Below are 17,108 nucleotides of genomic sequence, written 5' to 3'. Positions count from 1 at the left end.
CGAGCCTCGATACCACGGTGTCTCTGCGATGTTTCGGTTTTACGCGAGCGTAGTGATTATTTGGGAAGAAGCGGCCGTCGAATAAGAAGAAACGCGCGTAAAGACAAAGAAAATCAAACGATTGGCTTACCCTTGGCCCATCCAGTGAGAACGTTCCCAAGATAAGCGACCTTGTAGCAAGGGTCGTATTCGGTGATGGAGGCGTTGCCACGATGCCTCCTCCAAAGTCTGCCGAGGCCCCTCTTCAAGGACTTGAGGGTCTTGTGGCCGAATTCTTTGCCGGCAGTGGGGTTCTGTGCCGAGGCGCAAGTGCCGTTCTGTTCGTCGACGGAATTCGGGGCCACGTCGCCCATCGTTTTCATGGTTGGCGCGCGACCGCGGCCACGCTGCTACCGTCCGTTTGTATCGTCCGAAAATATTTCAACGTCTTGTTTCCGTTTCTCTTGTCAAGGGACAGAGACGCGAGCGCACGGACGCGTACAACTCGTAACACGCGTAGAACACAGCTTCGATCAGATACAATGTTATCGCGCGATGGAATCGCCGGCAAAAGTCGCTACATCGTGCGACTTCCGGTGGTGGTGCGCGGTGGTGGTGGTGAGTCGGTGGTCCGGTGGTGGTACCGAGAAGCAAGAGTAGACTGGCGAAAGAGCGAGGCCACCAAGCGGCTCGACCTTTCAGGGTTCCGTGGCGGGCTCGAATCGAGAGTCGAGTTATCCAACCAGGTGGATGAGCTCTATCGAGGTCACGACCGCGACCACCGGTGCCGCTGATCGAGAGAGGTTGTGAAACTCGAATAAATCTCTCTCTTGATACCGAGTTCTGCCCGCCTGCTCCACGACTATTACCACGCGACGCCGCGTATTTCCACGCTTCAAGGCCGACCTCTCCTACTTATTCTCAAGTAAAATGGAAGGTCGTTGGTTCTCACGAAAACCCGCGAATATCTTCCGGAACCTCCTTCCCAGTGCGTCCCTTCTTCCCAGTGCGAACGACGTTCCTCCTTCGGTTGTTCCTGCAACAGAATCGGATATCGAAATTTATCGCGGAATTACTTTGGTCGCGCTAGTCGCCAGAAAAGAAAACTCGATCGTTTGTTATCGGTAGGCAATGATGGAATACAGTGGTGTAGTATTTCTGTAGTAGTAGTAGTCTAGAGCAAGGACAAGAAAGAACGTTCTATTTGAAGCGAAGTTTAGTTTTCTTTTAACGAGCAATACCCGATGCAAAAACTGACCACAATATCTTCGTACGTCTTATTCCACCAGCACTCGGCTCACGTCTGTCTTCCCAGGTCAAAAAACGCTGACCCTCAACCCTTGCACCCTTCTCCCACTCCTTTGCTCATTTAGCTTTGACGTCACCAAGGCATACACTCTTACTTACACTCTCATTCTCTCTTCCTCAGCACTCTTACGATTCTTAGTTTATACCTTAAATTTACAACTTGTACTATCCCGAGAAAACTTCAACTTAAATATGTGATAGACCAAGCGTATACCCTCCCTTTTTTTTATATTACAGTGGTATATGCTTCTTAAAATACATTGCCTGTCACTGCAATACCTACACTGCCTACTTTTCGACAAACTTTCGAATTTTACCTTTCAATTTCTTACGATACACTCTCTATCGCTTTGGTTTTCTAATTGTAAGCCGTTTTATCGAAATCCACGAATAAAAGCTCGACAACTGGGTCAGCGATAATAGAAAATCTGCTAACAAGTGTGGTAAAAAAAAAACAAATTTTTACAGCGACGATCCAATTCCGAATGGAAAGAAAACTACGCTTCTTGTATAGCAACTTCTTGCAAGACTAAATTCGTCCCACAACTTCGCAAGAGGGCTAAACAAATTTCATATCGTTATATTCTTCCTTTGATTAAGTTCCTTTTCTTTTTTTGATTAAAGTTTTTTGCACGCGCTTTGCTTCGCACGCGCGCACAATGAATTTTTCTTAAATAACAGCGGTATTTTCGAAATTACCAGATATTTCTTTTATAGCTCGTTATCGTTCCAAATATAAACCACATTTATTCTAATATGTAATTATCTTGTAAAACACGGATGGCTATTTCCTTTACCTATATAAAGGCATCTCGGAAAAGAGAAGCTGCTATTATATAAATCAAGATGTAATAATGATAAATCAAGATGACTAACAGCGTGTGTCTTTCAATTGCTCTTTTAATTACGACCTAGTCCTAAAAGCGATCCTAAAAGAAAAGAAGATGACGCGAAGACGCGAAGAACGCGTAGACTGTAAAATAAAAATGGTACTGTCGCGAGAAATCAAAGCGGGAGGTGGAGGATCGTTTCAAGACCGTGAAAATGGAAATGCTATTTTTGACATTTTTTTCATCTCCTAAAGCGTAAGTAGACTGAGTAGAAATTCTCCTACGTGTAGATATATATTCTTTTTACACGTGTATCCAATCTCTATTTTCTTTTTCTTGTTTCTACAAAAACGCTTTGTCTCGAATACGAGGATTCGCGAGAAAATCTTATTTATTTCATATTTCCGAATTACTTTCGCACTGGTTGCCACTCTAGAGGAACGAGCATCGCGTTTCGGCTTTCAAAATTCAAATTTTCGTTACGCAACGCGCAAAGATACGATACGTTTCACACGGCGAATACGTTGTCGATGATTATCCGAAAGCGAATCTTTATCGCTGTATTATAGAGGCAACGTGCAAATAAAGCAAATAAAGAAATACCTCTTAATTGGTGCAACCAACTAAACGTTAATACGTGCAATTTTCTCGTTAATGTCGATCGATTAATGTCATTGTTATGATATCTCTGTCCGTGTAAACCCACGTAGTTCTCGACGAGGAGTTACTTTGGCACCACTTTCCGAACCACTTTTCGAACCACTTTCCGTCTGATCTTCGTTCGTATCATAGAATTATAGACGAACAGGCTGTTCGTAGCCCTGTCAATCGCAGATGCGAATACGTAGCAACAGGATAAAGACGCATAATGTAATTTCCTGGACGACCTTCTACTAGGTTTTGCGTGAAAACCTCGATAAAAGCGCGATAGTATTCCATTTGCAAGCACATGGAACCCGGACGATAAGCACGTGTCAGGAAAGCGGCGACACATTGTCTTCCGTGTGTGCACGTATAAACGTGTATATCGCGTAGATATTTTCAGATAACTGCGTCCACCAGCCGTCCACCACCTTGGCAAAAATTGAAAAATAACCATTACCTGCGTCGATTAGAAAGGTGGTCCGTCTCGAACCATTAGCGATACTTCAAACTTTAAAATAAAATAAAATATCATTATAAAGCTAATCGTTTTATCAGTGTCGCTACATTCTCGCTATATAATTTAACACGCGATCTTTCTACGCATTTACATTTTAATTTAATACCGGGCAATATATAAAATATGCAAAATACGATATTCCGGTATCTGATAAATATTTGGTGCTCGAGAGTGCCATCTTTTCCAATATTTATATCTAGTAATCGTCGTCATCTGTCTGTTACTAGGTATTACGGAGTAACAGTACGTGTACGCAAAGTCATATTTTTCTGAATACAACTATAAAGAAACGGAATCTCGGTCTCGCCAATGATTTCTTTGATTTACTAGTGATTTCACAAACTTCAAAATCACACGAATGTCTATCATTTTCGTGGAATGGAAAACATGGAAAACATTGTAGCCGACCGTAAACGAACGTACGAAGAAATAGAAATTTCCAACATCGTTTTAAGAGGTAGAAAAAACGTCTTTGGTATTGGGTTATATCGATTTTAAACGTGTAATCTCGAAAAATTCTACAACTAGGTCTACAATTGTATATAACAGTGTCGTTATTCGTAGTTGAACAACATATTGGTAGCTGTTGGTAGCTAAAATGACGAAGTACGCGAATCGAAATATCAAACGTGGATTGACCACACAGCACGGGACGTGTCGAGAGAGTTTACGAAATTTCACTCACTACGAACCACGCTAAATAAAAGGATCGCAAGGATGGACGGGGATAAGCGTAAAAGCTGGTACACGGTTTGTTGAATTTCGAGCCCAAGGCTCCTGTCTTGCGCTTCGGCGCGGACTGAACAGTACAAATCGTCTATGTTTTTGCCCGCTTAACTTATCTTAGCGGAAATTACGGCTTTCGACGGAAGCGTTGCGGTCAGTCCAGTAGGAAACGTTGCCCAAGAATCGAGCTACCGTGTTTCAGAAGACCAACAAATTTCTTTCTCCTTCGAATTTCTTTTATCGAGTGTTTCTTTGCCTGTACGCGTACGCGCCTACACTGCGTCCAAGGTATTCTTTTTCTCAATATATCGCATAAATTAATAGAATACAATAGAATAGAATAGAATAGAATAGAATAGGATAGAATAAAATAGAATAGAATAGAATAGAATAGAATAGAATAGAATAGAATAGAATAGAATAGAATAGAATAGAATAGAATGTAAAAGAAATGGGAAGAAAAAGTAAAGCCTCGCGTCCTTCTCCTTCTTTCGTACGATGGATTTTACAAGATAAATGTTTAAATATCTGCCAAGTGAATGACTTTGATGCAGACGATATAGATAGGTTTGATATAGATAGGTTTGATATAGACAGATTAGTAAGTCGTTTTATAAGAAATGTTTCAAACTCGCACGATTAAAAGAATAATATGAAAATTCCTTTGTCGTGAAAAATTCATCCATTACGTTAACCTACGAAGCATGCGAACTTGTAAAAAGAAAACTGATAAACGATCGTGTGTTTTAAAACTGTCAGGTGATTATCGGACGAGTGTTGGAACATTTCGATAATAACTCGTTACTTGCGATTAACCGTAATTGCGCGCGGTAAGCGTCAAATATAAACGCAACGCCGATGTAAGAAATTGCTGTCTGTCCGTCTTGAAAATAAAAACGTAAGATAGCTAAAGGCAAAGTGCAAGAACGGTGTTCGTTGTTGTTTAGAACGGAAGAAACGTCTCCGAGAAAAGGTACCGATTAAACCATCGTTCTAATCGACCAGTAGATAATCGTTTCCGCGAAGTGCTTCCGATTTACAACGTTATCGTATCGATAACGATCGACTCGCAAGTGCTTTCTTAGTCACTGAATAACGTGAGATCAAGATTCGAACTGTATACGCTTCTCGTGCTCGTAACGAAGCTGGTAAATTTTTGAAAACGTATCGAGTCGCGTGGAAATTACTTTCTTAGTAGTAGGTGTACACGCGTATAACGCGTTGAAAATATTATTGTAATAACACATAATCGACTTATGGTAAATCAAACGTATACGATAAAGTCGTTTCTTTAACCCCTAAAACCTCGCTTTACAGGAAATATCGGTTTCAAAGAGTCGCTATACGTATCGCTTTTGCGAGGGAAATATCATTTTTCCGTCCTCATCTTTGATGCAAACAAATTTTTCAATAAAAATCCACATAGTCGTGCTGAATACCAGGCGTAGCCGACTGCCTATTTGCGGAAATATCAGGCGTATAGTCTCTTGGTGAATAAATAAAAGCGTTTACTAGGTGCTGCGTAATCACCAGTGATCATAGAACACAGATCGAGTTTTTCCGTTAGGAGGATTCGCGCGACCAATTCTTATCGCTCGAGCGACAATTCCTTTTGTCCAGAGATTGCACGGAAAACGTGGAGACGTTGTACGCGCGTTTATTACGCGCGTTTATTACGATATATCTGGAAAGAAAGTTTCAGGCTTTCCGTCAGTTCGAGTGCACGGATCAACGTGCGCGCATAAATTTCTAAGATCCATCCAACATCTCCACTATTATTATACGTTGCTGGACCGTATCTTGTTAAACAGGACACGATCGTGGTTACTTGAGTCAATGTCATGCACAAAGATGACGGGGTTGTAACTGTTACAATGGGCCGAAAATAGAATACTCGAATCGCTATCTATATACGTGTATGCTTGGACGATTCAACGATTGCACAAGACTGTTTCGCCAAGTGTCGTTATATCAACTACCTAACGTGTAGTATAATACACGAATAAATCCTACAAAATAACGAAATATCGTATTATACGATAGATAATTTCGAAACGTTAGAACGTTATCTGATATATTATAAATTTAAAGGCTAGTAAATAAAGAATTTCTAAAATAAGAAAATTGGAGTTTGCGTGGAAAATGTATTTACCTAGCGAGTAGATGATGACATATATAATATAAATATTGAAAGTCAAAGTTGCGACTGAATTACGCAGTAACGACGTATGTGGTGTATAAAAATTTGCATATGAAAAAAGCTTCGGAACTCACCGAAACACGCCGTTCAGATCAAATATCGTTTAAAACAATGTTTAATCGAGAAACGAACCTTCGAAGTTGAACGAGTTGGAAGTTGTATGTTTGTAGCAAGTTGTAAATACGGGAAGAAGCTGTACGTTTGCTGTGGATCGCTTAAACGCCTTGTTACTTCTAACAAATCGCTAACCACCGTAGTCTCTATAATAATTAGTTATCTTATCACTCACTAATTATCTATCTGTGCTTATCCGTACATGTATAATTTGTATTAAAAGTCACGGTTAAAAAAAGCTATTAATTATCTGTGTTAAATTATCGATCGTCTGTCACACAATCATCGCACAAAGAACAATTCATCGGGATCTTGATTCATCGCGATATTATTAATGAAATCACTGTCGTTTTATCCTTCGCGCTATTTATTCGCAGCAATTTCATGGCGGTACGTCGTCATCGAAGGAATCGCCTCTTTATTTTCTGCGTAGCCGCTTCGTTTGAAACGTGCGCGTCGATATCCCGCCACGTGTCACGACGAACTGTAAAATTACGACGCCACCGGGCGAAACTTTCGATGCGTCTATCACCTCTCGCACGCACGCACGCACGCACGCACACACACACACACACACACACGCAATATCGTTCGATATTTAACACTTATTGTACACGGTTTGTCGTTGGCGGCAAGTAAATACCTGGAATGCCCGTTTCTAGATTTTACATAGAAACGTTTTTACGTTAGTTTCAAAGTTAACTTTGAACAACTTACTCGATGCTACTAAAATTTCCACGTGTTTTTATAACGCGTACGATACGAACATAACAGTTTTACGTAATATATATTTCATCCTACATCTATGGATCCTATATCTATGTAGAGTGATGAAAAGGCGCGAATGAATTAGCAGCTCGAACGTCCGCGATTATTCGACTAATTGTTTCTTATGTACGTTTACGTAACGAAAGGTTGGTTTGTTCGTTAGTATCCGATCCGACGATAGTAACGATCCGATATTTTATAAGAAAACAGATGTAATTACTTTATCACGCTTTAATCGTACCTTTACGTACTATGGTATGAATTAAATCGTTGAATTTGACGATTAAAAGTATTATACAAATATGTAAGTAGCAAATTACTTTATTAATTGCAAAATTTCATAGGTAGCAATTCTTGATAATTAAGATAGATACAGAGTTTCTCGTGGCGAGGGAAGCGAGCCTGCGAGATGAAACGAATGTAAAATAGAGAATAACGTTTTCGAGACGAGATTGCTTTGCCACGTGTACATGTGCGTACAGTTATTTTTCTGGAAATACCGTTTCGCTAGAACCGATACTTTTTCCGGATTTATCGGCATAAAAATTACGTTAATTTTCATAGATGGAAATTTACATATATCGTTCTATCGTAACCTGTTATACCTGATAATTCGTAAATCGGTAAATATCGAATATCGATAAATACTTGGAGAATAAAAATTGAAACATTTTTACGATTATCAAATACGAACCAATGGTCATAAGGTGAAAATAACAATTTCGTGACTTGTACCAAAGACACTTGGAGTTATATCGCTATTATTTTACAGTCTTATTTTTACAGTCTTATTTTTTAAATAAACGAATCTTTCAAACAATTTTTAATCGTAATTATCAATTGGGACGTAGCTAAAGTGCTAAATGCTAGCAACTTGTACTAAAACCTGCACGATTCGCTTGGTTCCTTATGGCTGGTCCTTCGTTCGCAAATCTCCTCGATTAAAAGTACCAACGACCGAGTATTCTGTCAGCGAGTAATATCTAATATAATCGGCCGTAATTCTCTCTTTTTCGCCCGTTTTCTCTCGTTTTCTCTCGTTTTCTCTCGTTTTCTCTCGTTTTCTCGGTTTTGGGGTCGTTACGAGTAGTAGCCGTCTTCCACGTGAACGAATTAACACGGTCTTCCTGGCCACGACTGTTGGCCAGGTAACGATCAACCGCTAATACAACTATCATCGAGACGAATTGTAAGAACAAGAGCACGCGCCATGGCCTTCGACTTTGCCGGATTTTCGCGTTTTACGAAACGAAACGCGTAGATGTAAGATTCGGGTGACCTCGAACGTGCCTTGAATCTGCAAACATGCTTGACATTGTGAGAAATGTGCCAGCAGAAGGAGACAACACCGGTAAAATTTCCGACTAGGCGCCTGGCACTAGGATTGTATTGCCGAGTATATGAGAAATTTGTAATTCCAGTTCGCGAGAACATCTTTCTACTTCTTAAACTGTATTTGTAGGTCGTACGATCGTGTCAACAGATCGGTCGTTAACAGATCGATATAAAATGTTTATTTTCAAAGCAAGTGCTTCTTTTCCATACATTCCATTGCCCATTTCTATCGCGCCTATCTGTCAAATTGTTGCGTTCATTCGTGTATGTACACTTTGATCGCGCTATATGTTCGCCGTTTCGCTAAATCGTTCCACTGACTAGCCACGTGATTTGCTTAATTCTCACGTTGGCCTTTTTGCTCAATTTTCGACGAAGGTCGGTAGAAAGCGTTCGCATTCCTAGTAGCAACGCGAAACAATGTGTTTATGCAGCGTATTCGCGTAAATAGCGAATAGCATGGCAGAGGTCGTTTAACCGACGGATCTCGTAAATAGCGAAAGGATTTAGTGGAATTAACGACCTAGAGCCGAGCAAAAAAAAATCTTATATCTGGTGTAAACTTTCTCCGAATAAATTGCCCGACGGTCTTCTATACGACGAGATTTTTGAGAAATATGTCTTAGCTATTCCTATCTAAAGATGAAATTATTCGTTTCTATCGCGATGCGCAACATACTAAACTCGAAGACACGATCTATATGCCAAGAAGTACGCGCATGTAATCCGCGTATGTTCTTCCGAAATCCAAAGCGAACGAATCTAGACGAAATACGTACGAGCTTATGTCTCCTACATCGTTTTCAAAGGCGATTACGCAGCACGTAATTACCACTTGATGTTTGTCAACACGAGTTTATCGAGAGATTAGTTTAGAGTTTACAGGTATAAATAATTATAAAGTACAGCTCACGGATAAATTAAACCAGATAATAGTATATGATATTATACGAACATATATCGTTACTTAGCGATAATACCGCGTATTAACTTTTAAAAGCTATGATCGAGGGGAATCGCGTTTCGTAATGCGATCGCGCGATACTATCTTATTGAAATATATCTTATCTTATTTTAGGTACTGATAAAGTCAAACAAACGCAATTAAATCGAATTCTATTATCATTTAATACTAAATAAAACTAATAACGCTAAGGAGCAACGATACTAAATAAATAGTTGTTGTTTACGATGGTTACAAGTAACATGGATTGTAAAATCGATTATCGAATAAAATTGGCAGCGCGATAGCTTTCAAGAGGTAATACTTTCACGATATCAACGCTGACACCCACGTTCCGTTTTTACACGAATTCGATCGAACGCTTCCCAGAAAAAATATCAAGTTTTTGTTTTTACCACCTAACGCGATACCAGCCACTTCTTTTCGTAAATATCCGTTCGATATCGTTCGTCTCTTTGCGTTCGGAGCTTTTTCGCTATCGCGTTGTTCTCCGTTGCGATCTGATCTAAATTTATGTTTCCAATTCTTACGCGATATAATTACTTGCTGTCTCGTTTTTTCTACAGGTTGCTATACAAGTTACATCGGAAATTCCGTGACAGATAGAAAACTGTTCGATCATAAGATCCTAGAGATCGTATTTGTCGTTCGAGGTTCGAAAGACCAGCCATTCATCTTTTTATCGAGACTGTAACAAACCGAACAACTGAATCTTCCGTAATTGAGATTGTGCTAAACCGAGCGAGCCTTTACTACGCAACCCTACGACTTGGCTAAATTGAATAATTAAATCGAACCACGGTTGAATCTGTGACTCAACCTCGTTCTCTTCCAATCCAAGAGTCGGTCAATTTCTTTCCAAGACGTCCTTAGTCGAGAATTTCGCACGGTTTCCAATCGATTCCTTTCCTTCGAAACAGATATTCGAAGAAACAGATAGCCGGATATTAGGTACAATGGAACGATGCGTAGCACCTTCTTTCTTTTTTTCATTGGATGATATTTCTATCGTCCATCGTTTCTTTAGTGTCTCCAAACAGCGTAAAGTTATGCGATAATATCTCGAAAAAGAAAAAAGAAAGTAAATGTTTAAATGCATAAAAATATTCTCATGCGTGACATATAGCTCGGATGGTCGTGGACTAGCTTAAACAGACACCAAAGACAAACGCGTCACGAAGAAGCACTATCCTTAAACGCACCTGCTACTCTCTTTTGTCGCGAAATATACTCGTCCGCGCGAAATAAGGATAGAAAAAGAGACAGAGAAGAAACACGCGCGAGCAAAAGAAAAGGATCTCGGTACTCTATAGTACCGAGTCTATGACTCGTCGTGGTAATTATCTCGGTGGTTGGAAAAAGAAAAAAAAGAAAAAAAGGAAGACGTTAGCAAAGGAAGACGATACGAAGGGAAATGGAGCATAGCCCTGCACCGGAACCTCCCACGATTGTATGCTAAAGCAACGATTGCGAGAGCACTGTCTGCAAATTCACCTTTTATCCGCTACACGAAACTCAGTCGTACTTTCGTCGTTTCGTGATTTATAGATACGATAGCAAACACGAGTTCATCGGTGCGTCGAGAGTTTTACGAAAGTGGAAAGAACAAAGTCAAAAGTACGGAACTCGTTGTATTGGTTGCACGCCGGTTAGAAGGAAATCTCGACGGAAACGAGAAAGGGGATGACGCGCGGGAAAATGCGTCATCGAATTGCGTACGCGACTTGCACGTGCGTACCTATGTATACGTGTAAGAATTACGTAAATAAGACGGATGGTATACAGTGGTGAAAATCTACATACACCTATTTTAATTACGCGTATTTCACTTAGGAACGAAACGAAGAACGCACTTTGCTACGAGATTTACCCTGCTAATTTAACACTTAAATATCGATATGCGACGATTATCGCTGTGTATTTGTCAAAGGAATTTAAAAAGTTGAAAGAGTTCGCGTAACTCTGAAAAATCTTGCGATGAAATTACATCGGAAGTTACAAAGCCTTGAATTTGTTCAATGCCAAGCAAATGGATAGGCGTTATTTCGATACGCTAATTACGCGATAATTGCGTGATTTTTAAGGTTCGTCTCGCTTTTTCTAAGCTTAATAACTATGAACGAGGGTGTGTGTGTGTGTGTGTGTGTGAAAACCTTTACGCTGAAACAGTCGATATTTAAAAAAAGAAAAGAAAGAGGAATAGTATATACCATTGTAGGTTCATCTACGTAAAACCTGTCTCAAGATAAGTAAGAAATATATCGCTTTTACGATATAAATTTCGGCCGATTATAATATGTCGAATTGTATAGTAGCTGATGGGGGAAGGTATATACGTAAAAGCCAAAATACGTAAAAGTAATTCTTTCGTCCTCGTTGAAACAAAACGTACATATATAATAGGTTTCCAGTTCTTGAAGCACTACGTTATTTAGATAGCTGCGATATAAAAGGGAAAGAGACGCGAACAAGGAGGAAAATAAAAAAAGCGAATAATAACTACATCTCTGATACGTAGATAGACGTAATAAGAAAAAGTGTCAAGTAAATATAGTCGTGTAACGAGCGTCGTTGTGCTGTGCTCGCTCAAAGGCCATTGGACTCTGTGAAACTTTCGCTCGACGCTTTCATGCGGTGGTGTAGGAAAAAAGAATTGTCTCGAACACAGCAGAGAAAAAACGGAGAAAAAACGGAGAAAAAACGGAGAAAAAACGGAGAAAAACAGAGAAAAAACAGCCAACGTTCGAATTACGTGGCAAACTTCATCTCGAGGAAATTCAGTTTTCTTACTAATTAGTAATCTTAAATATACGATTAGCGTCAGAGATGCTCTTGACCAAGTATCGTAGCGCGTTAATACAACCTAATAATTGACCGTTCCAACGTACGTACATACATATCGTTAGGTTGACAAGTTTTCATCGATATTTATTAAGAACCTTCGATTAATAAACTACGATTATCGCTAAGAATGTATGAATTAATGGCATACTAACGATCGAAAGATGTTTCGTGTGTAATCTAAATCGTTTCTTTACAACCTTATCGATGATGTGTTAAAATTAGAAATATCAAATATCTGTGTCTGTGATAATGCTAAATCGATCGATCTAATAAGGGATAAAATCGTTCCGAGTCTAATTGTAATTTCGTAGTTAATTTATATACATTTTCTAACAGTGTTTGAATACTTTCGTGAGTCACTGTACAGGTAGAGATAAGGAAGCGGTAATTTCGTGATTCGGGCGAAGAAGCGTCTTTGTACCAACTGTACTTTATACTGTTGGTTTGGCAAGAAGGGGTTGCCAATAGCGGTGTTACGTCGGGCGACACTACCTAGACCAGGCCACACAGCGCGGGCAAGATGGCAACCAGATGTCCGCTCATCCTTACTGGGTACCCTCGATAATCTCAAGGACCCATCGTAAATCTCAGGAATTTGCTAGCCAAGGTCCTTCAGACCGAACAAACGTCTCTTTACCGAATCGTTTCTAAAGCTTATTGTTACTACGAAAAAGTTAGTTTTCTCACGTATGATGCTTACAATTTTTTCCGCCGCGTTAATCATCGTATCTCGACGTTACAATAGACCTCTCTCTCTCTCTCTCTCTCTCTCTTTCTCTCTCTCTCTCTCTCTCTCTCTCGGGGAAGGTTAGCACCCTTCCTCCTCCAACCAACTTGGAAAATTAAGCAATTGACAGCAATTTACCCCCTGGGGTAATCGAGGGTGCGCGGTGAAGACTTGCACACATTCTGTCTCTAATATGAATCGACGTTACAACAGCATCGTCGCTTTAGCTCGCTTATTCTTCATCGTTAGAATAGCGAACGTGTGATTACCGGGTTTCTACCCTTGAATCAATCACTTACGTAACTTACACGTACGCTGTGTATTTTCGATCGATCGTGGGGAGATGGATTCTACGAATCGACACCGCTAGTCGATCTAGGGGTGTCGATTCGTAGTCCTGATTTCCGTTAAGATAATAGGGGTGGTTGGTGTGGTATAGCGCTGCGATTAACAGAGTCGTGTCGGGGGTGAAATTGGCGATCGTGTTAGGAAATAAACTGTGGCGCGGGAAGAAGAAAGGAAAAAAGAAGAAAAAGAAGAAAAAGAAGAAAAAGAAGAAGAAAAGGAAAAGAAAAGGGTAAAGGGGCACCGGCGAGATTCGTCGGAGAAGCCGGCGGCGAACCTTCTCAAGGAAGGAAGTAAGGAAACCGAGGTTCGTGCCGGGACTTTCTCACGACGGTGGCATCGTAATCGCTATCGCGAATCTCTCGTTGGATCCTAATTGCAATCTCTTACGACCGTCTACGAGTAACCGCAGTCGTTTAAATTTGTGTCGTTATATTTCTTCGTGTGCACGATGCGAGCTTCTACTTTCGTTGATACAGAACGAGAGGAGAAACGAAAGGTGAAACGAGGGGCTCGGTGCGTAAAACCATCGGCCATGTTCGTTGGAGGAAAGTCGAGTTTTCCAGTAGATTTTTTAATGCCTAGTAGCGACGTATCGTATTGGTTCGACGCCTTGAATCGACGATGACCCTTTGGATATTTAATTGGATATTTTAATTGGATATTTAATTTAAGTGGATTTTTAATTTTTGTAAATGGAGCTGAAGAAATGGAAGACGGTATTTTATCTACCGATGGTTGCCAGATATGTCACAAGACGAACGTTACACTTTCGATATTTATATACTTTTCCATATTACGTTCCGTTTAATTCCGTGCATTTGAACATTTTCAAATTTCTAATCTAACTTATCGATAATGACCTACCTACACGATAATTAACGAGAGTTCGATAGCGAGATAGTTCTCGATATCGAGAAACGATAATTGACGAGCGAGATCGATCGATTGGACGTTAACTGAGATTTTGTTCGAATAAATGGAATTTCGTTCAAAGTTGTAGAAACCAAAGGGAATCGTTGGCCTGTGCGTCGCTCGTGTTTTCGTGTCCGCAACGGCCAAGTGCGTACAAAGTATGTACACGCGTTATTACATATTTTCTCGAAGCCAGTGATTACCGACGATCTGGTGGCTGGCGACCGAGTACGTAACGGCTCTTATACGCACGGCTCTTAAAACGTGGAAATAAGCTTTGCACGAGAACATTCCTAAGGCGGAATTTACGCGTCTTGACGACGCTCGCGCGACAATCCACCTAACGGGTTCCTATTAATAACTAGCTTTCTTAGTTAAACACGGACCTTAGCGTAGCTCGATTTACGGCACGTAATACAGAGATTAGGATTCCGGCATTGTTCGACGCGATCGAAACTCGCTTGTTAGCTAAATTACGCGATACGTGCGAGTAACGTTTACTCGCGTAAAGGAATTAATTGTTTCGAGCGTTACGCACAGACTGTTACGACAAACTTTAAAGTGTTCCGCTTTGATTTATTCCATTTGTCCATCTTCTTTAATACTACCGGTATTTTATTCGTCTATCGTTGTACCATAAATACCACTATGATCGTTAGTGACTTTACGACGGTGACCATCGTATCGTACACCATCGAATATCGCAAACTAATACCGCAAATAAGAATGAACATTTCTATGTTGGGTAACTTGGAGCATCTACGAGAAGTCGAAACGCAATCGAGTTGAAAGCAATTACGATACGGTATTGGCCATATTATTGTATTCGGAACCGTTAACAAACGTTTCCGACGATATTCCGCGGACGTAAAAGTCGATGACGGTGATCCGAACGTGTCCGATTGAAAAAACCGCGCCACGAGCGACGTATAGAAGAGCGGGACTTGGGTCGGGACGATAAAAAATCAAGACCACTTTCTACAGCGTCTGTGCTCCAGTTACGATCGAGTTATATACTACAGCGTGTATGTTTGTGCGGTTATAAAGCGATCGAGGTGCAAGATCATGGACCGTTTGAAAAAAGATGGAGCGGTCAGCCTCCTGGCGGCGTTTCTGGCTTCGCTCTGCCATATTATTCGCACATTCCTTAAGAACGTCGATCAGCTTAATGCAAAAGGTTTATTTGTATTTTATTTATATTTATAAAGGATACTTGGATAACGTAAATCGCTTTCAGTCACGCAAGCAATTGGTCGTTGCCGATGATTTAGTCAATTTTAGTTTCAAAAATTCTGCGCCGAACGTGGTTGAACGCCGAACGCCGTGGAACGTTGAACGCGGTGAAACGTTGAACGCGGTGAAAACGTTTCACCTCGAACGGACAGTCAAGATCGCTTCCTGCAGGATTTCTTTTCGTCTGCAACGTGCGTTTCGTGCCTCGGCAAGGTGATCAACAAGATCCACCGACGAGGTCAACGATTCCCAGTTTTTGCCTTCTTTTCTTTCGCACGGACGACGAATCGATGAGATAAAATTTGATTTCTATTCATTTTTCCGTCATAAACGTTCAAACGTTCTCACTCGAATCCTGTAACTATATCGATAACTGTATGTAATAACTGTACGTAGCCATGAGAAAGAAAGAAGATGGTTAGAAGGAACAGAAGGAAGGAATTTCTCCTCGAAACAGATTATAATCCAGCGACAGGTTGGTCCGTTTGCATTTTCGTCCAGACAAACTCAAAGGCCAAACAAAAGCCAGAGGTTGATTTTCAGCTGCTGAAATTTTAATAAGCCGGCGTTCTGTCTAACGACCGGCGAGAGGAAGGGAAATACGCGTTCGAGCGTCTCTTCCACAGGATGGTAGAAACGGGCGACGCTGGCGTCTACCACGTTTATTCCATTTATCGTCGTGCGATCGTACGTCAATCGCTGTCTCGCATCCACTTTTATCGATATTAATTTTAGCGACGAACTCGAGTACGTGCGAACGAAGTAAGTAGCTACATAGCGAGCACAAAAAGCAAAAGAAACGAGTAGGTTGGTGTTTAAACGCGACACATTCGATCCCTGTACGAGTAGCTTGGCAAATAAAAGGACTCGCAAATAAAAGGACTAAAATCCGACTAAAGTCGAACGAGTTTGAAACTTTATTACTCTTCGAATTATTTTTCTCGATTATATCGATGGAATTCGCTATCGCGAAATTTTCACGCCTAATCTAATTGCCTGCTAATAACCGGCTATTTCCCCTTTTGTAAAGGCATGGGAGTATACAGAGCGTGCGGTTTAAACGGATCTTTACGAATGTCTCCGAAACTCGTTCGTAACAGCGGAGAATATTTCGAGAAAAGGTTAAACGATTTCCAGACTGATGGAGTTTCAGGTCGATGATCAACGATGAAAATACAAAGGATCGATAACATCTGGAAAGAAAAATATTCGATATTCTAAAGCTTTAATTAGATTTCATCTACGCTTTAATAATATATGTATGTTATCCTGATGTTATAAACCCGATATAGGATAGTAATTAAGAGATATATAAAAGTATCGCAGAAACGTATCACATTGTGGTAAAAAAAAAACCGTGTTTCCAGGACGGAACACGTACGTTTCTTAGCTTTCTTTTCGTTAACGATGCAAGTTTCTCTAATAGCGAATGCGTGCTTTTGGCGATTCCTATAAGCCGATGCACAACGCAAACGCAACAAGGGACAGGGAAATGCATTAGAAAACGCATAGATGCGAGCTCGTGACTAAACTCTCTTAATCTGTTTCCGGTTGGCGCACGCACCTGCAGGAAAGTCCGTTCCTTTCCTTTACGTGTTTAGCGTTTTCACACCTGACAGGAAGATATCGTTAAAAGTTTCGTCGCCTAAGCTCCAACC

The 17,108-nt window shown here is 40.6% G+C and overlaps 1 protein-coding gene across 5 annotated transcripts in view; it reads right to left on the bottom strand.

Annotated features, from left to right (window-relative positions):
- LOC100743587 overlaps positions 1–17,108 on the bottom strand; it is a 64,501-nt gene that overhangs the window by 22,703 nt on the left and 24,690 nt on the right. For 4 of the 5 annotated variants that reach the window (XM_012384116.3, XM_012384115.3, XM_033320094.1 and 1 more), the window contains exon 2: positions 131–1,015. The exons of the other annotated variant lie outside the window; for it this stretch is intronic. In XM_012384116.3, coding sequence (XP_012239539.1) covers positions 131–362 — 232 coding nt within the window. In that variant the 5' untranslated portion in view covers positions 363–1,015. The remainder of the gene's footprint in view (positions 1–130; positions 1,016–17,108) is intronic. 5 annotated transcript variants of the gene reach the window in all.

The sequence above is a fragment of the Bombus impatiens genome, unplaced genomic scaffold (assembly GCF_000188095.3).
Source record: "Bombus impatiens unplaced genomic scaffold, BIMP_2.2 scf_0235, whole genome shotgun sequence".
Lineage (NCBI taxonomy): Eukaryota > Metazoa > Arthropoda > Insecta > Hymenoptera > Apidae > Bombus > Bombus impatiens.
This window is presented reverse-complemented; position numbering and strand designations above follow the sequence as displayed.